General features: G+C 35.2%; 1 protein-coding gene across 1 annotated transcript in view; it reads right to left on the bottom strand.

Annotated features, from left to right (window-relative positions):
* Positions 1-19,598: 19,598 nt before the first annotated feature.
* The window catches only part of MBOAT2 (membrane bound O-acyltransferase domain containing 2), a 156,769-nt gene continuing 149,166 nt past the window's right edge, over positions 19,599-27,201 (bottom strand). Inside the window, exons 10-13 of the mRNA XM_051976082.1 lie at positions 26,379-26,443; positions 25,627-25,759; positions 24,283-24,434; positions 19,599-23,125 (exon numbers count right to left, since the gene is read on the bottom strand). Of these exons, the coding sequence (XP_051832042.1) occupies positions 22,900-23,125; positions 24,283-24,434; positions 25,627-25,759; positions 26,379-26,443 (576 nt within the window). The 3' untranslated portion in view covers positions 19,599-22,899. The remainder of the gene's footprint in view (positions 23,126-24,282; positions 24,435-25,626; positions 25,760-26,378; positions 26,444-27,201) is intronic.

The following is a 27,201-nucleotide window of genomic DNA, read 5'->3' on the forward strand; positions in this document are numbered from 1 at the left end:
TTGATCGGCTACTAGATTAAGGGCCTGAACAGTTTAATTAGCTGTTATCTCTAAGACTGCTTGCAGTTGAATTAATCTGTTATAAATATATATACACACTAGTATCCGATATCCCCAACTACCGTCTTGGGCCTATGTCGCCGGTCCATATTCCTTGATAATCTGTGCTGGGGCCAGGCATCTCCCCACCCATTAGCATCACCAATTTGAATAGATTATGGGGTGTTCAACAAATAGGTTTCAACTAAATTCCTTCAAACATCTCTTATTACCCCCTAATAAATGCTGGTGGACACAATTAAGCACTGACCCATATTACAAACAATATTTGACTTGCTCCCTCTGTTTCTATACTCACTACACTCCATGATATCTATCCTCTCTGGTTGACGAGTACAAGTCCATTCACACTTACTCTCTCCCATCCATGGCCCTGCACCTGTTTGATTTAGTCAATGCCCCAATAAGATACCCCAGATCAATACCACTATCAAGATTTTACATGCAGAGTTCATCAGTTCCTTTTCAATATTTGTCTCAGCTCGTTTTCTGGATTCAGTGTGGAAGTCCACACCCTTGGAGTGTCCACCAGTCCTTTAATTCTGGTGTGCTGAGTCCACCCCCTTTCCTGTGTAGCACCGCTGTGTCTGATATCAAGAGGATCTGAAACGGTCCTTCCCAGGTCAGGATCAGCTTGTCCTCCTTCCACATCCGAACCAGGACCCAGTCTCCAAACTAGAACTTATGCCCTATGAATCCTAAGGGAGGAGTCTGAGCAATAAGCCCTTTTAATGGTAAAGTTTTCAGATGTTGCAGTACAGACATGACGCATTTCCTTAAAAACAAATCCTTGGATTCAAATATTAGATCCAAAGAAGAATTTTGAATCCCTTTTGGATAAGGGTGACCATATAATAATTCATAAAGTGATAATCTCACATCCCTTCGCAGTTTTATTCTATTCTTAATAAGGTAAGGGGAAGGTACTTGGTCCAAGGCAATTGTGTCTCAGCCAATTTAGTCAGTTGCTGTTTAATTTCCTTATTCATTCTTTCTACTTTGCCTGATGAGGGCAGAGGTTATGGGGTGTGTAAGTCCCATGATATTTCTAGAGCTTGGGCCACAGATAGGAGGATCTTAGCTATGAAACGGGTGCCTTGGTCCGATCTTCCTGCTCCACCAACCCATACCCTGGAGTGATATGCTCAGGGAGGACTTTTATGATTGCCAAGGCAGTTGCCCGGGCAAGGGGAAAGACCTCCACCCATAAGGTCAGATGGTCCACTATGACCAACAGGTATTTGAGATGCCCCACTGATGGCGCCCTATTCATCCTCTGACAAACAGGACACCCGCTGACCAGTTGCCTGCTATTGTGTACAAGCCAGTGCCACAAACTTAGCACCATGTCACACAGGTCTTAAGACACCCCAAGGACTGCCCTGATGTAAATGGTGGAGCACATGTCCCATACCTGCTGTGGTCAGTACCTCTCTGCCGTCAGGGAGGAGCCAGTGCCCCTCTTTATCCTCCTGAGCACCAAGGCTTTGGATTTCCTGCTTCTCTTCTGGGGTAAGGGAAGGTGGAGACATTGGAGGAAGAATGCCAGAATTAGCACCATCATTTCCTCCTTACTCACAGATTCCTCTTCTCCAGCCCGTTTCCCCTCCTCATCTGCAAAGCAATTTCCCCTTGTCCGAAATCTCTTCTTTGGTGCCACTGCACATGAATCACTGCAACGTTCTTAGGTAACTTAAGATTAGTCAAAATTTCAGTGACCAATGCCCTGTGTGCCAATCCCTTACCTTTACTGTTTCCATTCTTTCCCTCAAGTAATTTACAGGATCCAATTTCTTTTTCCCTTCACTTATACAATGACTTAAATATTTTACCTCACATTTCACAAACTGCAATTTGTCTTAAGAAATTCTCAGTCCCTGTGTTCTTAACTAATTTAACAAATTGATATTGACTTGGAAAAGTCACTCTTTTTCCTTCCTGCCACAAGAAGATCATCTACATATTGTAAGACTTCTAACAACAAGAAATTTATGCCAGAACGTTCACATAATTCTTATATACCCAAGTAGATGTTCTATAAATTGAATAGTATAGTAATCATTTTGCTTTTTTTTAATACCCAATACACAGAAAAATCCCAAACTACATATTGTCCATAACAAAAACATTTTCAAAAGGACAGAGGCAAAAACTATTATCCTTGGAGTCCCTTTAAATAATTGGCATCAATACAATTAATTAAAACTTCCTATTTTTACATAAAAGACCCTGAAAAGTTCTTAAAAACATCAATTAAACTTTTTTGAAATAACTCTTCCAAACTATATATCATATTTCTGATCACATTCTTTAAACACGAAAACCATTATGTATCTAAAGAAACAAATGTTCAATCAATTAACATCTTGTAAGAGCAGCATATCCCTTTAAATGAGTTTGCTTTCTTCAGCCAAAAGCAACTACACCTTTCCACTACTGCTCTCCCCCTGCAAAAACACATCCCATCTCACAGCCGTCTCTCTGTGACTATCCTTTCCAACCAGTTCCTTCTTTTTCCCACTAATTTCTTCTTGAAATCATTTGCTCCCACTAATCAATCCTTAAATCACCTTCATTCTCCTATCCCATCTCTCTGTCTCTCTCCTCCCAAGGCCTACTTGCTCAAACCTTCTTCAACAGACTTTAAACACTCCCAAACTAATAATTGCTTTTGTAAATCAATCTCTCTTGTCCCTTGTCTTTAAATCACCTTTTTAAAAAAATAAACTTTAAACTTCAAGATTCACCATTAAGTTTGAACCAAATTTCATAAAACTCATAATATAGTTTACAAATTACTCAATATTTTAAAAAAGCAATATACCATTTAAGTAGGGAGATACAAACATGCCCCCCCAACCCCCCACCCCCCCTCCTCTCGCCAAGGTAAGCTATTGGCATTTTGTTTAATAACCTTTTTAATTGGAAGTCCAACCAAACAATAAGGCAAAAAAAAAAAAAAAGTTTTTCTCTTTGGTTGTAAAGGCCACACTATTCAAACAATTCTTAAGATTTTATCCTCTTAATAAACCTAATGTGTGCAAACCTAACAGTAATATTATTTCAAAATTATTCCAATTTCAATTTTATTTCAATTTCAAAATTATAATACCTCAGTAAGTTCCCAAAACTCTTAATGAAATGTTGTAGACAATTACCCGGTTTAGCCTTCCTAAACTTTCTGTTCTCTAATTCCATGAAAGCAAACTTGCTAATAATGATTTTTCTTTCTTCTCTTGGGGAAAAAAAATGTTTTGGGTTTTTTTTGGAAGTATGCCTAGTTTTCCCACAGGTCCAACAGGTCAGAGCGCCCCCATGTTCAACTATTTGCCTCTCTTACTCTATTTTTATTCCTCCCTTCCAATATCTGCAACTTCTTATTTCCAATCTTAACACACCCACCAATTTAAAGTTATTTTAAAATTAACCAGTAGTTTAGTTTGTGAAATTTCCTAAAGTCTATCTAGATATTCCATTCAAACTTCTTTTCTTCAATAATCCAGGAAAGAGTTAAGCACCAATCCCTGCTTTACCTTGAATTTTTTTTTTTCCTGAGTCCTGATAACAGGCTCCTTGTTTACAGGAGTGATATCCACTGTTCTTCTATTTTCTCAAAACTTTCCAGACTTTCAATCTATGTTCTTATTTTTCCCCTTCTTCCCCTCTTCTCCCCACAATTCAACCTGATATTTTTCCAAGCCTGCAACACAGAGACTGAATTCTTAGCTCTTATGAGCTTGCTAATTTTTAACACAGAACAGAATGCAAAGCAGACATACACACAGACAGACACAGAGCTCTATTTTTTTTGAATTCCCTAGCTAAAGTCCTGATAAATTCATGGACTGCTTCTACCACCGTGAACCCAGTCCAGGTTTTCGGGGAAGGTCCTCCCAGAACAAAGCAGCAGTATTTAATTAACTACTTTCGACTTTTCTCTTTGTACTTCGAGACATTGTCCCAGTTATTTAACCGACTCCCAAGGGGGCTATCGGTCGGAATTCCCTGCACCTTGTCCTGACATACAACTTTGGACTGCGATCAGTACCGGTGTAGGTTACCCTCACACCAATAGTCACCTGAGAGCGCTCTCGAAAGCCCTTTCCTTGGGGTCTGAGCAGTCCTCCAGTTCTTTTAGAGAGCTTGTCTCTTCCTCGGCCAATAGACCCCCAGGCTTCAACTCGTGCTTACCTCTCAAGCTACGCATAGATCTTCTAGACTGTGCTGGCCGTCAGGACTTGTCTATTGTCTTCTTTCTTCAATTCTGCATTCCACTGAGTACCCCTGTCTTGGGTCATTGTCTAAGAGGGAGGGAGGCTGCACACCCAGAGCCAGACACCATGGAGAAAACTGCTCTGTGGGTGCCTGTCCCTGTTCGGGGTGCATACAGCCATCTCCCCCAAAGATCCCATCCCGGACGAGCCCCCAACTGTTTGGGACAAAAAGACCTACCCAAATTGACTACTACAGAGATCATTCATAGAAAGTAGAATTATTTATTAGAATCTCGAGAAGAGGCCCCTATCCTGATCTGCAAGCAAAATTTCACAGCAGGATAGGGCCAGAGTCTTGAAAATGCTTACAGCTTTTATACATTTCAGACAAAGAATCTCCAAAATCCCACCCTCTATATGTTGTGATTGGTCACATAAATCTACTGTTCCCCTAGTTGGTCAGTGGAATGTAGTAGACAAGATGATATACAGCTTCTTCAGCCACGTAGTCCAGGCCTTATCTAAAATCATGTGACTCCGGAGAAGCCGAAACTGAGGCCTATAAGGCTTGATCTACTTTAGAATCTGTAAGTTCTTCACCTTTTCCCAGACAGCCAGATAAATGAAAATGTAGGACTTGGCAAAGCTCGAGAGATTGAACACAATCAAAGAGCTACAGCTCACACTTATTGGGTTTAGGAGCCTAATGTATGGCAGAGGCACTTAGAACAGCTTTGGGGGTCCTCAAACTATGACCCATAGGCCAGATGCAGCAGCTGAGGACGTTTATCCCCCTCACCCAGAGCTATGAAGTTTCTTTATTTAAAGGCCCACAAAACAAAGTTTTGTTTTGACTATAGTCCGGCCCTCCAACAGTCTGAGGGACAGTAAACTGGCCCCCTCTTTAAAAAGTTTGAAGACCCCTGGATACTGCTAGCATGGGTCTGAGGCAATAGTTTTCAATGCCCATTGGCAAACCTGGCTTTAAAGAGTTTCTTCAGTGCATTATATTAAAGAGTACTTTTGCCCTCAATTCTGTCTGTCCTCATCCATCCTCACAGAGCTAGATGGAGGAAGATGGCCAGCCACAGCCTCCTCTTCTACTCTCCAGTCCTAGAGGAAACCTATGGAAGCTCTATGTGAAGGCTGGAGGTTTTGTCCAGGGTCCCATGTTCACAACAACCCCTAGAGCTACAGAAAATCAGCTTGATTTTAATCTTGAAGCAACGGTTTTCAGGTTCATGTGGATTCTTTTCTTGCCTAATTTTAGCATGCTCATGAGAGTTAATAAAATCATAACATAATTCTTGAATCTCAAAGCCAAAATGAAAATCCTGGCTACATGAAGAACAGTTCCTTAAATTTATGTGTATTTAAGATAGCAACTAGCATCTTGTATTCCTTTTCTTTGTACATAACAAAAACAGCCCTAAAAGGCCATAATGTTGGTTAATCATGCATTTTTATGCAGAAGCAAAATAAGGAGCAAGAACAATCATATAAAGCATATATTAGCATACACAAGGATGCAAAGGAGAGATAAAATCTTTTCTGGTTTTTGCTCAGTTGTCCAAGGAGCAGCCACTCAGTAGGCTCTTTTCTTTGTTACATAAAACAGAAATTTCTCTGAAGCTAGACAGCCATGCTTAGTTCTCAATCTTGATACATACTGCAAATATCTTCAGGGATGAGGTTGCCATAGCAATGCCACGGTTTTCTTCTTAGCTGTAACTCAGCTCCCCGTTTCTCTCTAATCTCCTGCTGCATGGAAACAAATTCCATCCTCCCACTCAAAACTGGTCATAATCCAGACAAGAGCTGTTCCATTTTAAGAAGATAACACTCTCTCTGAAAATATAAATCCCAATATGCATAAGCCTTGGACTCTTTTACGTTTGGTTAAAGATAATGGATGCACAAAATCTGTTGCCATGTCCATATTATGAAGCCTGCTAAAGTTTGCTATCCACGGCCATAGCTTACAATAGAACAGTGTTACCTCCACACTGTCGATAAGTCTGGAGGGCCTTCATGATATAGAAGAGAATAATTCTCTTTAAATTTATGGGCATTAATGTTACAGCATTCCAATATGAATAATTGCCAACTGTTTTTCTTTTGATAGGCAAGACAGATTTTAGCACTTTTAGCTTGAAGCAAGGGGATTTTTAGTAATCAAATTTTATTGGATTATTTTCTATTTACCCTTTTTTCTCTTCAACTCTGCTATTACACAAAAAAATTTTAGAACAAAACATCATGTAAAGTGGTCTCTGATTAAGTTCAATTGAAAGTGAAATAAGAGAAGCATCAACAATAAAAGAAATATCACACAGACCTGAGGTATTTGGTTTAATTTTATTTATAAGCCTATAAATACATTTTCAGAATTTTTTATTTTAAAAAGAAAAAATATCTCAAGGGGGTACCTGACATTCCAGAATCTAATTTGTATACCATTGCAATAAAATGATACCTGAGGCATTTTGAATATTTCTACCACCTCAATTTATGTGGTTCCTAGACTACATGGACCTGGGAATCTCCATTCTTTAGGTCTACAGTTACTTGGGCCTGGCTCATCAGGCTGTGCTGATAGCCCAAGGTGATTAGATAGGATTCCGGGGTCATTCCTTTCTTACACATAAAGATAAATTGGAAAACACCTACCCCAGAAGTCAAGGAATATTGTGTGTCCCCATCCAGTTAAAAGCCACTGTAAGTCTGTAGATTTTTTTTTTTTATTTAGCAAGAGGACACAATTATTTCAAAGAAAGATATTTAATGAAATATTATAATAAAAAGATTTGTATTTGAATATTCTTTCCATAAATCTAGGGAATACTCTTTCACAAATATACACACTCTGGTGTGATTACACATAATGATCATACATAAGGTATGCATTGATTGAGAATATTATACATGAAGGGCAAATACCCCTCTGATGTTGTGGGGTCACCAAGTTTAACGATACTATCATCATGCTGTCCTCATTGGTTTTACTCCTAGCTAGTATGACATCTCTTCTTAGCACATAATCTCCCCTAGTTTTAGGATAACAGCTGTACAAAGAGTCCCTTGCTGATCTAAGTCTCAGACTAATATTTCTCAGCTTCTGGATATATAGTTTTATATGAGATATGCACAGAAATGATACTTAAATCCTTGGAATTGATGAATTTATCAATTCAGGAAGTACGTAGAGAGAAGAGTGATTAGGATAGAACCTGTAATAAATACTTAAGAAGAATTAGGAGTGAGATATGGATAATAGATCAGGGACCAGCAAGGAATACTGAGGAGGAGATGTCAGATAGGTAAGAGAAGAAACAAGCAAGAATAGTTCAAATGCTACTGAGAAGTCAAGAAGTAAGGATTAAAGCCATCAGATTGGACAATTAAGAAATCAGTGATAATTTTGAAACAACAGAGCAATCAAAGGTAACAAAGAAGGTTTTGACTGAGAGACTAGAGCAATGGTGGGGCATTACATGGAAACAGGAAAGTTTACAAGTGGAATGAGTTTGGAATGAAGCTGGGGTTAAATGAATGATCCAACATATGGACAGACAATTAGGGTGATCAGAGAAAGCTAAAATTACTACTACTTGTACTTCTACTCTTACTTCTTCTACTTATTACTAATGATAATAATTGCTGCATGCCCTACAGATGACATATTTTGTTTTAGACATGTGGAATCTGAGACATAAAAGAGATCTTCAGGAGGTCATGTCCACCAGAGATATGACTGGAGTTCTGGAGAGATCTGCATAGCGAGTACAATCAAAGTGAGGCAGAGAATTAAGATAGAGCATCAGAGAGCTCACAGATCAGAGCCTTGGGCACAATCATGCTTAGAGAAAAGGCAACTTAGGAGGAGCAGTCAGCTAGTCAGGATGAGAACCAAAAACAAGTAACGTCAAGAAAGCTAATTAAGGAGATTATCCTATATCAGGGAAGATGGCCTACCTGCAGATAATTTAAAGAAGTTAAAAATTAAGAAAAGACAAAAAAAAATAGCAAAGTATGACTAGTAACCTTTGAGAGAGCAATTCTTGTATAATGGTGGGGTCAGAAGTCAACTCATAAGGGGTTAGAAGAAAATTAGTGAAGAAATAGAAACACAGAATGGAAACTACCCCTTTTCTACAAGCTTGACAAATGAAAGGATAAAAATGACAGTTTGGAAGAATGACAGTCAAATAAAAGGTTGTGGGGTTTTTTTGGTTGTTTGCTGGGGTTTTTTTTTTTAAGATAAAAGAAATGCTGGGCATTTAGAAGCATCAATAAGGATCCAGTAGATTAATGAGAACTTGAATATGAAAAACAAGATGATCAATGGGGTAACATAACAGAGAAGACAATAGGAAGTGGGATCACGAGCACAAGTTAACCACAGCACAGAGAAGGGCAACTTCTTCCGACAGACTGAAGTAAAGCAGCAGAAGATGAGTAAAGATGTAGAAGATTTTAAGGTATGAAAAAGTGGAAACAAAGGAGCTTAGGACAGATGGACAAAGAGCCATCAGCCGACAGACAGTGCTTTGGAAGTAGCATTGGGTACTTCTACTCAGTAAAGTGTCACAGTGGCTAGAGTCAGGAAGATGTAAACCCAAATGCTGCCTGAGACACTTGTGATCTTTGGCAACTCACTTAGTTAACTCACTTGGCTTTCATTTGCCTTAATTTCCTTTTATTGCAAAATGTTGTGAGAATCAAATGTGACATTTGAAAAAATTGTTTGGCACATAGTAGAAACCAAGTATAAATACTAGCTGCTATTAATGTTATTGAGAAAATAATTGCCTTCATGGAACGTGAGAAAGTCAATCAGGAAAGAATAAAAGGATCATCTTTCAGGAGTGATGGCTCAGTTGTCAGAAAATACAGGAGACGTATATGTTAAGAGATGACATTAAATATAAAGATTTCTATTGTCAGTATCATAGAATGTGTCAGTTCAAACATAGTCACACACACTGAATCACATGCCATTAGTAACTAACCTCATATAACTAGCAATGCAATTATTCACATTATAGTTTATGACTAATTTTTAATAAGAAATTGGGAAGCTCATGATCTCTGATATAAAATTCTCCCTAGAAACCCACCACCAATGGGAACTTCCCTGATATATCCAAAAAATCAGATGACAGAAAACACAACTTTGAGTCATCTGGGCTGTTTTCCTGTACTGTTTATCACATGATTTTCTCTTGATGAATCTGATGCCTCACATTGGTACAACTGGCCACAATTGATTCCATTGCCTAACTTATTGCTACCAATGGTAGAAAGTCATTATCTATCTCAAAGTGTTAAGCCTTGATTTTAAAATCCTTTTTCCTGTATTTTTTTTGTCTAAGATAAAGTGTCATAAAAGGTTTCAGAAAGAAGGTGGGATTTGAACTATTTTGAAAAAGTTAAGGGAAAACTAAGTCAGAAGACAGGAGGTATAATCTAGGTAGAGAGACATGGAGGAAAGAGATGGCGTGACATGCACACTGTATAGATGAATTATATAATGCATGAAGGGGAGGAAGGTATAAACAGGAGTGAAATGTAGGGGATGCAGAGTCAGAGGAAGTTAATTAGTGGGGATGGGAGGGAAGGAGAATAGCATGGTCAGATCTATACTTAGCAGCTAAGAAGAGGATGAATTGAGTGGTTTTCCTTGACAGGGAAACTAGAAGGCTACTGTAATGGCCCAGACAAAAGATGATGAGGGCCCGAACAAGGGCAGTGGCTCAGTGAGTAAAGGTAAGGGTACATATATGAGAAATATTAGGAAGATAGAAACAAGTTGGCTTGGGAACAGATTGGATATGTGGGGTGGAAGTGAGAAATCCATATGACTGAAAAAAAACTAAGGAAGTTCAGAAGAGGGAAGGGATGGTTTGAGGATGATGACAAGGGATACACTGATTTCTGTTTTGGACATGTTGAATTTATATGGGACATTTATGTCCAAAGGAGAGTGGTGATTCCAGACTGGAGCAAAGAGAGGTTAGGGCTAAATACAAAGGTGTGGGAATCAACTGTATAGAGATAAGTGAATCCACAGAAACTTAGTGGGATGGTATAGGGCAGGGATGGGGAATCTTTTTTTTCTCCCAAGGGCCATTTGGATATTTATAACAGCATTTGAAGGCCATACAAAATAATCAACTTAAAAACTCAAAGCAGGAGGAGGCTGTTACCTAGATTTTAAGCTGGTCAATGCCTGCAGTTGCTTTGGCAGGGCCAGACTAAATGATTTTACAGACCTCATAGGTGCACTGGCCAGTTGTTCCCTGCTCCTGATATAGGGAAGGAAGGGACCCAGGATAGAACCTTGGGTGACACTTATGGTTATGAGGAGGTCCTGAATGTAGTTTTAGAACAACATTGATCCCTTGGGGCAGGTATAAAGAAGGCTCTGATAATTTGAGCTCAGTTTAGTTCTATGGTCCCACCCACTGGAAATAATCCAGTCAGAAATCCAAATTATATCAATTTCCTGAGGCTAAATTTTCCCTACAAAACAATTTATGGGCCTTGGCTTTCCTACAGCCCTTCTCTGAGTCAGTCTACCATGGCACTCTGCCTTACTTGTGGTATCTCCCCTAACTCTACTTGCTTCTCAACATTACTTCTCCTCCTTACAGCTAACTCTTTTAGGATGCTAAATCCCTTTCAGGATTTAGCCACTCAGCTAAGGACATTCCCCAAGCTCATGAAGTATTCCTTTTCTACTGAATTAAAAAGACTTAAGCCACTGAATATTAGTGGGAGAATGATGATAATTTGGGCAAACTTTCAAAAACCAAATGGAAAGGTATCAAGAGAGGACTACCCCTTTATATGAAGACAAAGAATTAGGGAGGAAATAGTAGTGGAAGACATCTGAGTAATGTAAGATCAAGAGGGGGAAGACAGATGAGCTTTCAGCAGAACTTTTAATTTTTTCAATGACGTATTCCCTAACTCATTATCAGTGAGGATGAAGGGGAGATGCCATGAAAGGTAAGAGGAAAGATTAAATTGTTTGGAATAGTTGCTGTAGAAGATTGGATGACTATTCAATTAGAGATGTAAAATTGTTTTGTTATATTGAAAATCCACACTAAATTAGCTATCTAAAAATAGTGGATTCAGCTTGGTCTTCCAATTTCTTTTCAGTTCTACTCAATAATGTATTTATATATGAAGGATGGAGAGGAGAGTGAGAGGTGTGAGAAAGTGGCAAGGCCTGAGAAAAGTTCTAAGGCTAGCTGGCTTTGGGACTGTCACAATGATGGCCAATACCAGTACTTCAATACTGGTTCTGTCAGTCTCTAAGGAGAATTCCACTACTTGGGAAGCTGGGAACTACCCCACCCCTACCATTTCTCAATTGTACCTCTATATCATAATATTAGCACATCAACCTCATCTCTATTTCTCTTCCCCATAAAGTCATCTTCTTGATTTGGACACTTTCCTAGATTCCCTTGTTCTCTTGGCATCATAATTATTTCCCTGATTCTGCCTCTTTGCTAAAAAATTCCTTTGGAACTTTAGTCCTCTGTCAAGCAGCATAATATATCTTTGCCCCTTAACTTGAAGACAAATTAAGTGTGTGAATTCTTTCACCAAACCCACAGCACTGACCAGAGGGAGCCTAATCTTGTTGGGGTGTCTTTCTCAACAAGGATAACCCAAGGTTGGGGTTTGGTTAGGCCATTATTAATGATAAAGGGATAAGAAATTAAATTATAGAAGATAATATAGAGTTAGGTACTTAAGGATTGGGAAGGAAGGAGAGTGTTGAGTGTCAGTCTGGTGAAGAACTGAGGGGTAGAAGTATCAGAAGTCACAGTGAGAAGAAAAGGGTTAAGAATTGTAAATCAAGGGAAAGCTAGAATGATAAAAGTTTATGATCAGATTAAGGAATTTAGGAGTTCATAAACATTGAAGTACTACAATGTGAGGAATGGCAAGCTCCAAGAGCAGCTAAATGAAGCTGAGGTAAAATGCAGTTGGGGAAGATTTATGCTTTATCTACAACAAGTCAGGGTTATTAAGTGTTGAGGCTGGGATGTAAAGCAAGGTTTTGCTTGATTCATCTAATGTTCTATTTATAATTAGAGGAAGAGCATAGAGAAGCCAGTTGGAAGCTAAAACTCGGCCGTGGAACAAATAGACTTCCTCCTAAAACTTAGCAATTTAAGGAGCTGGCTATAGCTGCTTTCTAAACTGGTCCAAGGCTTGAAGTAGGAGAAATAGAATCCAGAGAGGGTGATTTATAATACAAACATGAGTTTCCCATATCATTCATTTACAAACCTCTTAGTCAAAGACAAAAGTCTAAGAGAAGACTTGTGCCCTGAGGCTGGGCTCCTCTACACCTCAGCAGTTCAAGTAATGCTATAATTTTGAGTAAAGCCTAAAATACAAAGTTTTATATAAAAATAGCATAGATATCAAATAAGATAATCAAATTATGCAGTATTGATAGCATCATGCCACAGGAAGGGTCCCTAAAGTCATCTAGTCTAACTGCATTTTACAGTGGAAGGAACTAAGGCATAGAAAGCATGACTGGTTATGGTCATCTAGGGAATCAAAAGGCAGAGTTATGATTTAAGCCCAGGTCCTTTGAAAACAAATACATCATTCTTTCCAAAACTATTTAAGGAGGGCACCCAGGCCAGCCATTTTCCACCTCCCACCTTGCTGTACTCCTTTGGACATCATCATGCCCCAGGAAACTTCATCTTGCAAGATTTCCTCAGTCCTATAACTCACACTTTCCTCAAAACCCTCTTGCCTCTGGGGCTCCTCCTTCAGATTGAGAGGGTGGAGAGCTCCTCCTGCCATCTCCATTTAATGATGCCCAGGACAAACATGTCTTCACTTCCTTTGGTCTATCTCTTCACTTTAGAGTTTCCTTTTGTGTGTTGTCTTCCCTTATTAGACAGTCAATTCATTGAGGTTAGTAGGAATTTCATAAATATTTATTAACATTTTTATGTATTAAGTTAAGAAAAGGAAAATTGATGTATTTCACTAGAAGAAAGATTATTCATATCTTATTTTCCAAGCTTCTAATTGCACACTAAGTGATATAAAACATAGTACAGATTTACAGAATGTAAAAAAAAAAAAAAAAAAAAACAGTATTGTCTACGTTAAGCAGAACTGTAGTGGTCTTTTTGGCCAAGCCCTGCTGCAACCTCCACTAAGACTGGACCAACTATATAAATAAGTAGCTACAGGGCAGTGCACAAAGTAAGATTTTAAATAAATAACTACCTAAAGAGCAGTGGACAAAGTAAAATTTTAACTAGTTGGGACCAAGGAAAAACAAGGTTGTAAAACAGAGGAGGAGAAAAAAGAGAATAGAACAAGGTTGTTAAATATAAAAAGGGACTTAAATCATGGGTACTATGTTGACAACTGACCAAACAAATTCATGGTTGATATAGCAGCCAATATCTGGGGATAGAAGCAATCACAGGGAAGAGTCACTACATCTCTTGCACTGAATAACATTAGATTTGAACTACAGGTGAAGTTCTGTATGGGAAAAGAAAGAGGCACAGGGAGACTTGTCTGCTGAATGACTCTGATCTTGCATTATAATGTGTTCTTGCCTTGGGTTTGAGGATTCACATAAGATTATTCTAGTTCCAATTTTCAATATTTATTAGCTCTAATATCATGTCCAACTTTGTACTGGAATCAAAGTTTGGTAATCTCAATTGGACAAAAACTTATCACCAAATGACTAAGTCAATTCAAGCAATCAAAAACATTTATTAAGCACCAACTATATGCCAGAACATTGCATGAAACAATGGAGAAAGAAACGCAACAACGATGGAAAAAAAAAACCAAACCTCTGTCCTCAAAATGAGATAGAATTTACAAAGAACTATGTATAACTAACTATATGCAGGATAAATAAAAAATCAGCAACCAACAGGAAACACTAGAATTAAGAATTGGGAAAGCCTTCTTGTAGAAGGCGGGATTTTAGCTGGGACTTGAAGAAATCCAGGGAAATCAGGAGGTAGAGATTAAGGAGAACATTCCAGGCATGGGGAACAGCTAGGAAAAATGCATGGAGCCAAGGGGTGGGATGCCTTTCTTATTAGAGGAATGGCAAAAAAAAAAAAAAAAAAGGTATCCCTGGACAGAAGAGTATTTGAGGGGGTATAAAGTATCAGACTGAAAAGATATGGAAGAAGAGAAATTATTAAGGGCTTGAACACTAAACAGGATTTTGTATTTAATTCTGGATATGATAGGGAGCCACTGGAATTTACTTGGAGAGAGGAAAACAATCTACCTGAAATTTAAGAAAATCACTTTGGCAATTTATGCATGTAATTGAGTGGGAAGAAACTTGTGGCAAACATGAATCAGAAGGCTATTGCAATAGTTCAGGAGGGAGGAGATGGGGGCTTGAAACTGGCAATTCAGAGGAGAGAAGGGAGCATGTTTAAGAGCTGTTAGAAATACGAAATCAATCAGCCTTGGCGAAAAAAAGAAAAAAAAAACAAATGGGGCAGCTAGGTGGTGCAGTGGATAGAGTGCTGGCCCTGAAGTCAGGAGGTCCTGAGTTCAAATCTGGTCTCAGACACTTAACACTTCCTGGCTGTGTGACCTTGGCCAAGTCACTTAACCCCAATTGCCTCAGGAGAAAAAAATATGGGGGGGATAAGCAGTCTTGAGAAGTTGAGAATGTGAGTCTGGGGCATTGATGCCATCACCAGTATTAGGAAGTTTGGAAAGAGAAAATGTTTGGGAGAAAAAAATAATGGGTTCAGTTTTAGAAATGTTGAGTTTTAGATGTCTAACAGACATCCAGTCCAAGATGTCTGACAGTTGGAAATGTAAGATTGCAAGATCAGCAAAAATGTTAGGGTTGGTTAAAAAGATTTCATTAGCATATTAATAGATCACCAATTAAAGATGTAGAGAGGGAGAAGAGGGTCCAAAATTTTTTTTAAAAAGCCTTGTGGAACACTTGTATGTTAGCATGACCCGGATGAAGATCCAGCAAAGCAAATTCAGGAGGGATCATATGGGTAGGTGAAGGACCAGGATGGAGTAATGTTCTGAAAACCCCAAGAGAGTACTAGTAAGAAGATAATTAGCCAGTATTGAAGGCTGTGGAAAGGATGACGATTGAGAAAAGGCTACTGCATTTGGTAAAGAAGAAGATATTAGCCAGCTGAGTGATGAAGGTGGAAACCTAACTGAAGAATTAAGAAGACATTGTAAGAAGTAGAAGCATGTATTGTAGATGTCCCCTTCTCAAGTTTAGCCACAGAAATCAGGAGAGAATGGAATGATAGTGGTGATGAAAGAATGAAATTGGGAGGTTTGTTGTAAGCAGAGAAGCAGCCAGTTATCAGGAATAGACTGAAGCTAAGCGTGAGACTAATAATAAAAGAGGGGGCAATTGGAGACAGGAGAGAATGCAATTATTTCTGCAGATAGAGAAGTTTGCCTATGAGGCTCATCTATATGGCACTCTGACAAAAATGTGGGAAAATTGAACTACAATTCTACGTATGTGCTCAGTAACAGGGACAGGGTTATTTATGATAATAAAATACACATTATCTACTGGTGTTTAGGAAACTGGAGTTCAGGGTTTTACCTGTTGGATTATTGTTTGTGGTGTAACTTTTTCAACTAGTTATCACAGTATTTTGGATTAGATTAGATAGCAAAAAAATTATGCCCTGTTTGGGTCTCTTCATTCTCTGGTTTTAAATAAAAACAAACAAAAAGAAACATCATCTTGTATTGGGCAAAACTTAGAACTATACTTATGGAGGCCAGGTAGTCCATTTTTCAGATGGGGAAACAAAGGCACAGAAACTTTACATAATTTGCCCAACGTTGAAGTAATAGAGCATCAGAGGCGAGATGTGAACCCAGACTCCAGAGTCTGTATTCTTTATATTGTATTACGTAGTTTCTACCTTTTGATATGAGCTTTACTGAGAGACATGACAGTTCTGTATTCATTTTGATGTGAGCTTTACTGAGAGACATGACAGTTCTGTATTCATCATTGTTCACACATTAAGATATTACTGATGAAATCTTTCTTTTACTTTGGGAAAAGCATTGATTTTTTTATATACTTGTTTAAGGGTTGAATGTAAACCACTAGAGTACCTTGAGCAGTCATTAATAATCACCTCATTTTGTTAACTTTGAATCCTTGAAAAATGTTCATGTTCTAGCAATACCATTTTATTAAAACAAACATATCCCGTTATACTTGTGAATATATGAATTCACATACCAGAAGATCTTCCAGTCCATGGATCATTTATGATAATCTCAGGTAAAGTTTTTAGGCCTAGTAATAAGCTGTACAGAAAAGTTTACTAAAGGACTTTATCTTGTTGTTGTTTAGAAGACTTTGAAATTAGTACACACATTCAAACATTTTTAAACTATTGTTTAATCAATTTTAAAGACACACAAATTAGAAAAACATTTATATGGAAGTTAAAAACATCTTTAAAACATTGTAGTATGCTACCAGTGCAGCTCTGACAGAGACTAGAAATGGATAATTATTAAAATGACATCACAGTGTAGCTAACAGTGGTATTTTCAATTTACCAATCACCAACATCTAGGTTTGTGGATCTGTTGAAAAATAACACTTTTATTAAAATATATATTTTAGAATAAGAAAAATTAAAATCACAGACACTGTATTCTAATATCAACAAGGAAAGGTAAGAAAAGGAATACTGTAAATATTGACTGCTAGAAACAATTCTAGCTAGAATTGTTTCTTTCCCCCAGTGAAAGGGTCTCTCTTCTGCAAAGACATAAAACTCTTTAAAGTAGAACCAAACCAGGAATTAAATTAATTACACATTTTAAATTCTCAAATGGAACAATTTATTATAGCATCCTCAGTTCCCTGAATGAATTTTTGCTTTCAATCCTTCTGCTTTCTGTTAGGCCCTTTTGAAGACAGAGATCATTCTTTTCTAGCTGATCTAATATAAATTTTGTGTGCTGGACTGGAACAAATGACTATTTGGTGGTCAACTTTCTATTCAAAATGAAAAAAAATTAGAAACAAGTTTATTTTTATAGACAAATCAGATTAAATTTAAGATTTAAAATATGCTTAAAATGAGGATTCTTAAGCAGATCAACAAAAATCTATGTTAGGCATTTTGATCGATGAATAATTGTTCCACTAAAGAGACAACACAGAAGATTGTTACCAACTAACTTCTCAAAGAGGGATAATTCTAGAGTAGAGACTGTGCAGGAGGCAGATACTGTCCAGAAGATAGTTTGTACTTCTTTCTCCATTAGAAGGAATTGGACAAATCACTTATTTCCACTGCTCTGTATTCTGTTTGACCATTCTGTCTTCAGATGTGGCAAATGTGGTTTGACCTGGGCCTTTACATAATAATTTCTACATTATATAGCTTGTTTTTTCCTTTTAAATTGTAGTGTTAAAACACAAAATAAAAGAGTTTTAAAGATATAACAAAAGTTAGCTTTGAAGTAAAAAATATGCATTGAGGCTATACTTTGGAAAACTGTTTTCTTCCTCAAGATCTACCCTCGGGTTTACATAATATTAAAAAACGATTAAAATTATTAACAACATTATTTTAAAATCATTAGCCAATGTGCCAATTAAAGATCCAATTGGCTATTTCTATTACACAATAATAGCCTAGATAAAAGCAGCTAAATCACTGATTATGAGGGCATGGTTACAAAATACAACATGACAAATCTTTTTCTTTTAAAAGAATATAAGTTACACAATTATAAATATATATACTTTTATCATACTAATATGCAAACATAAATAGGAGGTGTGGGACTTAAAATTTGTGACATACTAGGTTCCGAATGCTCAGATTATTGAGAGAATTTATTTTTGAAAGTAATTGTTTTTCTTGCACATTAGGAAAAATCATTAATTTAACTTGTACAAGAAACAGACAGAATGAAATACATATCCAATTAAGTCTTAACCTAAGATGATTATATAGTAAGGAAGGGTCATAAGGAATAATTTCACAGTGTTCCTTAAAATTCTACATTAAATCTGATATTTTACTTTTCAGCTTGGATGGAATTTTAATGACTGAGAAACTTCCTTAAAATATGAGTTTATAATTAAAAACTCTGAACAAGCCCCTTAGCTGAAACCATAATAGCATGTACTATTCAAATTATTTCTCTTTTATGTCATTTTTATCTTCTGATGGTAATGCAATACTTTGGAAAACTTATGAATGAACAATTACAAACAATTGGTAGCAAGAAGAAAATTAAATAAATATATATTAGAATTGTATGAACTCTCAAAGCTTTTCCATTTATGTTTAAAATAAGTGCATATAAATTATAAATATTGAAAATTAAATATTTAACCTTGCAAAAACCTTAACATATGAATTCTCTGATTTAAATTAATGGTAAATATTTCATTTTATTCAAGTAAATAACTTCTTGCAATTTGAAATATGATAAAAATAATCTTAAAATGAAACATGTCTTAAATAATTTATAATGAAATAATTTAAGAAATACTTAACTGGTACTATTTCTTGGGTAATAAAAACAATAAATGGGGAAAGGAAGAAAAGGGTTATAGTGTTACTTTTTTCCCCTCTTGATTCAAAATCATACAAAGTTGGGGGGAAAAAAGCAGAGAAAGTAAGAGGAAAATCTGCCATGTTCTGATGTATACAAATTGGTATATTATTAGTGAATTATTTTAAGAGATCTATTCAGCAGAAATATTACAATGACAATCCTTTTGATTCACTGCACTCAAGAATTTTCCTGTTACCATGACAACCTTTTGCACAGTTACAATTTTTATTTCATGATATTAAATGAACACAATGACAGCAGTTTAATATTCTTACACATATCTATAAAACTTGCCTGCTGATTTATCCATACCATTCCAGTCCCTCTATGTCCAATCCCTCTATGTTAGGATTTTGGAACTGAAAAAGGACTAGCTGCTACTAGCTAATCAAAATCTATAGTTTTGGATGAGTAAAAATGAGACTCAAGTAATTTAAGTGCCTTGCCCAAGGTCACACTGGGCAGTAATCAAATAACTCTGGACTTTTAGTTTTACTAATACTAAGGGACAACAATATAAATGAGCTGTATTTCCTTAAGTGTTCTCTTGATCATGTACTTTTCCAGGTTCATAATATTCAGGGATAGAAGGGACCTTAGAACTCATACAATTTAATATTCCCATTTTACAGATGAAAAAAATGGTGCTTTGTACACACACACACACACACACACACACACACACACACACACCGGACCATAAGACAATTAAAAAAAACCTAAATCTTGATGGCATGAAATGAAGGGACATGTTCTTTGTCAGACACATCTATTTTTTCTATTATCCTTCATTCCAAAGAAGATGTTTATTTCAAAATTAGAGAACTGAACTGTATAAAATAGTGATGGATTTTTTAGTGATTTTAATCAATATTGATTACTTATTTAAATTACAATAGAAATTAACTGTATGATAAAAATAAAAACAAGGAGAGAACAGTAAGAATAGTTAAAGCATAGTTAAAGATCTAAAATCCTCAAATTTAAACTATGCATTTTACATATTTTGTATATAATCATCACAAAGTAAAAATTATGTATATAATTCACTAATGCCAGTTTAAGAAGTGAAAAAATAAAATCTAGCTGCACTATTGTTAAAATTATTTTTTAAAGCAAGTGCCCATTAGAGTATAATCCTCCAAAAGAAACAGTCAACACATTAATCTTTATAACATTTCACAAATAATTAATCACCAAGTATTTAGTTATATTTGCTTATCAAGAGCCAGACCCTGTAATGGGGATACCTATGGCATTAGTGCTCTTCTATTTTGACAGAGAATGAAATACTCTTTTCAGCTAGAAACCAAGATAGAAGCTAGAAACCAGTTAAGTCCACTGATCTTTCTGAAGCAAAGGCCTATGCTATAATCTGTCCTGGACCAGAGGAAAAATAATTATTTAATTTGGCAGGAATTGAGTGAATGAAAAAGATTTTCACTTTAATAATATAGACAGATGATGACCACTGAACCTCATAAAACAGCAGCCTACTAAAATGAGGGAGGAAACATATGGGATGGAAAGAGGATTCAATTGGAAATACAGTTCTGGTTCTACAGGTTCACCAGCTTTGTAAATCACATTTTGTAAATCATGTTACATTTCTGGGCCTCAGTTTGTTCACCTGTAAAATGAGCAGCTTGGTTAGGTAATCTTCCAGAGTCTGCAAACAAATTATGTCAAACTAAAATGGATGCTGATTATTTATTATTTCCTTAAGGGCAAGGCAGACAAATAAAAAGAAGAGGATTTGAGCTTCCTTCTGCTCCCTATTTAGATACAAGGCTTGTTGCTTTCCACTAGCCAGAAAGGTCTAGATAAAACCAATACTCTAATAATTCTTCTTAAAAGTTCTTAGGTTTTCTGCCATACTCATCAATAAGGGAAAACTTTTCTGCCAACAAATTTAACTGTTCTTTCTGTGTACATTCATTTCTGTCCTCTCATTATTTGTGTATCTTAATTTCAATATGCTTTCACTTTCCATTTCTTCCTGGAAAATTCTTAGGAGAGGGCCAGCCCCACCTACATTTCCAGACAGGTGTGAAACAAGAGGCTTCAACAAAGACTGAGCCAAGGCAGTCTATGATATTTTTCTAAGGCTCAAAAAAAAAAAAAAAAAAAAAAAGGCAGTTCTACATTTTTGCTGATTAGGACCCTGCTGAATGGCAGGTATCTTAGCTTTCTTTGCTTTTTTGAAAAAAAAAAAAAACCCTCTACAAAATCCAGCACTACTTCATACATTCCCACATTATTAGGCTGTTTTGCCCTTAACTCAATTTGTTAATCATAATTTGTACATGATAATCTATCAAAAAGGAATTGGTGAATGTAAAAAGTTTGCATTTAATAAAAATAAGGCAAAATAAAATATCAGGAAAAAAATGAAAACACATCTTTCTTCCTTTTTTCAGCAGTTCCATATACTAGGAGCCCTGTTATCACAAGATTTAGGGAACCTGAATGGTTTTGTGATGGTTCCTGCCAAATGTCCTTGTACAAAATTGATAATTCTGTGCTCTTTCTTAGTCACAACCAAGAGCAAATTAATGCAAAAGAATTATGTGGCTTTTGGGAATAATGACAATGTTGTAGTATTTAAGGGAAGCACATGAAAATGGTCCAAAATAAAAATAAAAACATACTTTTGTACTTAGAGAATTTCCAATTAAATGGTGCTAAATGACAATACTTTATACAACATCTAATAATTCTAAATATTACTCTTTGTATAAGGTTTTCTAAAGATGTGGTTTATCTTTTCTACCAACAGTCATCTAAATCCCCTTAAATTTTTCAAAACATGAATTAGGCTGTTATATTTCAGAGGCTAAACAGTTCACTAATTAGCCTAAGGTAACCTGCTTTTATATTTAACCCAGTGAAAATGTTTTACTTACTTCCATGATCCTGTTTTAGTTATATCATTTAATAATCTATTCCTAATTCTATAGGTTTTTATGCCTGATAAGCTTTACTTTAAAAATTCTAAAGAAATTTAGTTATTAAATCTGTGAATATTCTAAACACAATAATAACATAAATTCAGACATGTTAGGGGGTAAGTAGCACTTCTGCTGAGCACCTGGTACGTACTTGCAATTTATTGATCTGGGTCCTATGATTGCCAACTTGTCTCTAATTGCAAGGTCCACTTACTGTTTTCTTTTTTTTTAAAAAAAGCTAAAAAAAAAAACTTAAAATATCAGATTTTCCATATTTAAATTATATGTCTAAGAAAAATATTCTAAGAAGGGTTCAATCTGACTGATACAATATAATTAAAATCAGCCAATCTAGGCTACTTATAGTTTGGCATTGGTAATGTTTACAACTCTGCAATTTACGTAAGTTGTTTTGAGATAATTTTAAGAAAACCCTCGAAATACTGAGATGTTTATTGCATTTTACAAACCATTTTCAACATTCTGATGAAAATTCTCTCTTCTAATTTCCTTTACTGCATTTAACATTAAATATCTGAAATCATCTTTTTACACAAATATTAAACATGAAAATACCATTTAGAAACAATTATTTCAGTAAATAGAGGGTTTTAAGGCAAAGCATTTATCTGGAAAAGTTAAATTTCCCTCTCTTCATCTAGATTGACACAATTGTTTCTACCCCCCCTCTGTGCCTTAGGATACACAACGTACATTCATCAAAGGGCACCCATATGACCCTATGGACATACGTTGAAGTCCTGAGTGCCCATTGAAATTATAGAAATATTTTCATATAAGGCATGACCCACAGGGACATGGCACAGGAGGGGTTAATTCACTCTATTTGCAGTCTATTTATTATACAAGATATTCCCTATATATATATATATGTATATATTTATATTTATATATGTCCATTTTGTCACTTAATTTTGTTTCAGTTGAATACAAACCTCTGTAAAAGGTGCTAAAACTGTTTTCTGAAGACATGAAAAATAGCCAGCTTAATATTCTCTCCATCATTGTTTTAGTGCTGAATATCTGGGAGTTACTTTTTTCTGCTGACTGCGGATGTTATTTGTTGCTAAATAACTGTTCTGTCCCAAAAGACTTTGTTCTTCCTCTACTTTTTTGGATTGTGAGAGGTGGTCTTCTTGCTGTATTTTCTTTCCTCTGTTAGTTTTTTTCCCTGGCAACAAGATCACTACCAAGATGCCAGTAATGTGAAGGCAATAATACCAGGAGCTAAATGAAAAAAAAATCACTTCATCAAAATCTGAATTATTAATCATGTATAAATACATACTATGAAGATGTCATTATTTTATTTGGTAAGTTATCGCTACTAAAAACACTATTAGGTAAACCTGGACTGCATATAAGCATGCTATTAAGCATCACATTCTAGTTCCCAGTACAGGACATAATGCTATGACTATAGGGGAAAAAAAAAAAAAGAAAAGAAAAGAAAAGAAAGGTACTTATGGGTAACTAGATCTTTTTAAAAGTACTTCCAAGAATCCTTGTTACTCTAGGAAATACTGAAATAGTAACTCAAAGACAGTATAGTGACAAAGCAGACTATTAAAAAGTTTAACCTGGACCATTCTTAAATATCTAAACTGACTTTTAACAAATTGGAATGTAATTTTATGAGGACTGTACAAACTCAACAAATAATAATAATGTAATATATATTTGAATGAATTAGACAAATGGAAAAATATATTAAAGAAAAAAATCCCTTAAAATATTGCCATGATTTGAACCAAATGCCATCATCAGGCACAAGCAATGTCATTAAAAAAGACTTTGGAAACAAAATCCAGTCCACATTGCCTGAGTACCATTATTAAAATTTAACAATTTTAGCTAAATAATTTTTCAGAGTAAGTTTTTTGATATCTCATACCTTATGATGATAGCTAGGAAAATGGGAAACATATGTCTGATAAATAGCATTATTCATTCTTTGGTTCAAAGGGGTAGACGTTCCATAGAAGAAACTATTTTATATAATTTTTAGTAAAATTGATTTTATCACTTGATTAGCCAACCAACTAACTAGCATTTCTTAAGTGCCTGCTAAGTTCCAGGAACTGTGCTAAGCCCCAAACCTTCAAGATCTTGCATAGAAAGTTTACACAGCTTTTTTCTCCTTTCATCATGACTACATGTTCATTTCCAATGTTTGGTGAAAATCTCTCCACTCAGAAAATTGCCTCTACCTTTACTTAGAAGTCCTATCGTATATAAAAGACATAATGATAATATATACAGATATAAATAATGTGGCTAAAATAAGATTATCTATCCTACCTCATTTCCAAGGAGTTCCTTATTAAAATAAGTTTTCTTTTTTTTTAAGCCAACTTCACTGAGATACAAAAAGATAAACTTACCTGAAAAATAAAATAGAGGGTTTTATAGAGAGAAGTACAAATGGTACCACTGTGTAACTTATTGCTACTTGAGTTGCCATCCATGTTATGACATCATAAAATAATTTAACCTCCGGAGGTTCAATAAAGTAATGTCTAATATTATTTCTCATCTGAAAGACAAAAACACAATAGCAAAAGTATTAGTTTTCTTCTATAAATTACATGGATCATATCTGAGATGCTTTTCTATTGCAGCTAATAAGGTCTTTATAGATTCTTTAAATTTTGACCTTGTTAAAAACAGAGGATATGCTTTCTAAGGTTGTCAAGTAATACTTATTGAATTACACATCAATACTATAATTTTAATCAAGAAATAAAGAGCAGTTAACTACCTTTAAAGAAATAGTGAAAAATATTTCAAGGGCACAAAAACTTAGAACTCCCTCCCCTTTTTTTCAATTTGAAGGTGATCATATATCTAAAGATCAAAATTCTTAGAATTAAGAAAATTATGTTTCATTTAGAGTAGTCACATTTTATTTATATTTATATTGTATATCGATCTTTCAAATAGGTTCTTTAATTTACCCAATGTGAATTAGGAATTGTCAAAGTATTCTATGTTCTTTTAAATGTAGGTTTGACCATGTTATTCTACTGCTCTTCTATTATTACTTCTCCATAGTCCTTCTTCGCCACAAAGCAGTCATGATTTCTTCCCTTTTCTGTCTTAATGAACCTTATTGCTGATCTTATGAACTTGTTCTAATTTTATTATATTAGTATAAACTTGCAGAGGGCAGGGCCTATGCCTTATTTATTTTTTCACCTCTCTAACATCTAGTTAGTTCAATGCACTGAATGCATCAACTTCTCAACCAATATTTGTTAGATGAGTGGATCTTTGCCATTTCATTTTTCCTTTCCTTCAAAATAAAAATTAAGTCCTTTTGTCTTCAAGAGAGTATTTAATAACTCCACTCTATTGTGACTATTTATAACACAGAACACCATAAAGGTAGGAAGCAGGGCTCCTTGTTTCAATTCTTATTTTGCACTCCTCTGTTGCAGCTCTTCAGACTGCCTTTCATTAAAAAAAAAAAAATGTATGTAGCTCCCAGTAGATTTAAAAATCTTTGTAAGAAGAAGCAATTCCTCTGTCCCATCTGATGCAAAGGGCATAGTGTTAATGGAAAATATGCCATCTCATCAACTAGTAAGGTCAAAGCAGAGATATTTCTCCTTGGCAGGGTCATGAAATGATCATTTGAAACATATTTTTAGAGATGAAATTGAATTGTTCTTTCAAACATCTTACAGGTAAACAATACTGTGATTTTGAAACATATAAGTACTCACAGTTCGTGCTGCTAATGTCATTACCATCCCTGTTAAAAATGTTAAGTAATATCCTGGATATACACCATGCCAAATGGCTGAAAGGATGAAAGTCTGAATGGTTGGACTAAAGGAGGCTCTCTCATAACAGACCCTAGGAATACAAGGGGAAAGATATATACATAAATAAGAATGATGATGATGATGATGATGACAATAATACCACATAAATGTTATGTTATCATGTCATTCCTAATAACTAATCTGAATTTTTTGGGGGGAATCCTAAGATCAAGCACATCTTTCTTCTACCAATAACTTTCTGTCACCCTGGGAAAGGGACTTAACTTCAGGAAGGTCTAAATTTGAAAAATAATTTCCATCTATTTAATTAACATACTATCTAAATGCAATATTTAGTGAATTGATGATGCATACTTTTTATGTAATTTTATTTATATTTTACAAAACAGATTTTAAATATAAAAATTATAAATGGTAGGTATATCTGTTCTTTATTAATTATTTGTTATTGCTAAGTTTTTTTAAAAAAAGAAGTCAATGCTTCTACTGGTCCTCAAAAATCAATGTGGTATTAAAAATCACCCCCCTTTTATACAAATCATAAAATCAGAATAAGCACTAATATTATTTTAAAACACGGAAGACACTGCTAATTTTGATAAAGAGCAGAAATCAGCAGTTTTCAATGGATAAAAATGCAATGTTAACAAAGACTGGTTGATAGGAATCATATATCTAAAAGCACATACCTTTTAAGCCAAAGAGCTGTCTGAATATTCCAATTATCAAGAAACATTTTAAAACTTGTTGAAAACTGTAAGAAAAATGTTATTAATTTGGACCAAGAAAAATAATAAATTCCAAAGATAGATTATATTTATTCATTTAAAGTAACTTTTGCATTTAATTAAAACATGTTTATAATTGAAAATGAATTTTTATACCAATTATATCTGTAACTTGTATACAACACTCTCTTCAGAACATTGCAGCATCAAGTTAATAATAGATTATTTAAACTAGATTCGTGGAAAGCAACAATTCAATCAATAAGCTATGGACTTTTCTATCATACCCCACTATATTCTCTCCACTCCATTCTACCACTATACTACTTCCTCATTTTCCAGCTTGCTTTTTCTGTGTTATCTCCTCCCTTAGATTGTAAACTCCTTGAGAGCAAGAACTTTCTTTTTTAGTATTTGTATTCCTAGTGCTTAGTATAGTATCTGGGACATAGTAGGCATTTAATAAATATTCGATGATTTACTATCATATACTTACTAATGTAGTTATCTCAAACTCAGGTGATACACCTTTCTTAATTGCATTTTTCATTAACTGTTATCATACACAGTGGTTGTAGTTCACAAAAAAAAAAAAAAAAAAAAAGCCCAAAACAAAACAGCAACCAAACCAAAGTCTTTTTCAAATGAATTCTACCTGTTCCCTGTTTACATTTGTAAAGTTGATTCTTCAAACCTTAGTAAGACTTTATTCCTATTCTCCTAATATTATATATACACACACACACACACATATATGTATAAATAAATACATATCTAATTTTAT

The sequence above is a fragment of the Antechinus flavipes genome, chromosome 2 (assembly GCF_016432865.1).
Source record: "Antechinus flavipes isolate AdamAnt ecotype Samford, QLD, Australia chromosome 2, AdamAnt_v2, whole genome shotgun sequence".
NCBI lineage: Eukaryota > Metazoa > Chordata > Mammalia > Dasyuromorphia > Dasyuridae > Antechinus > Antechinus flavipes.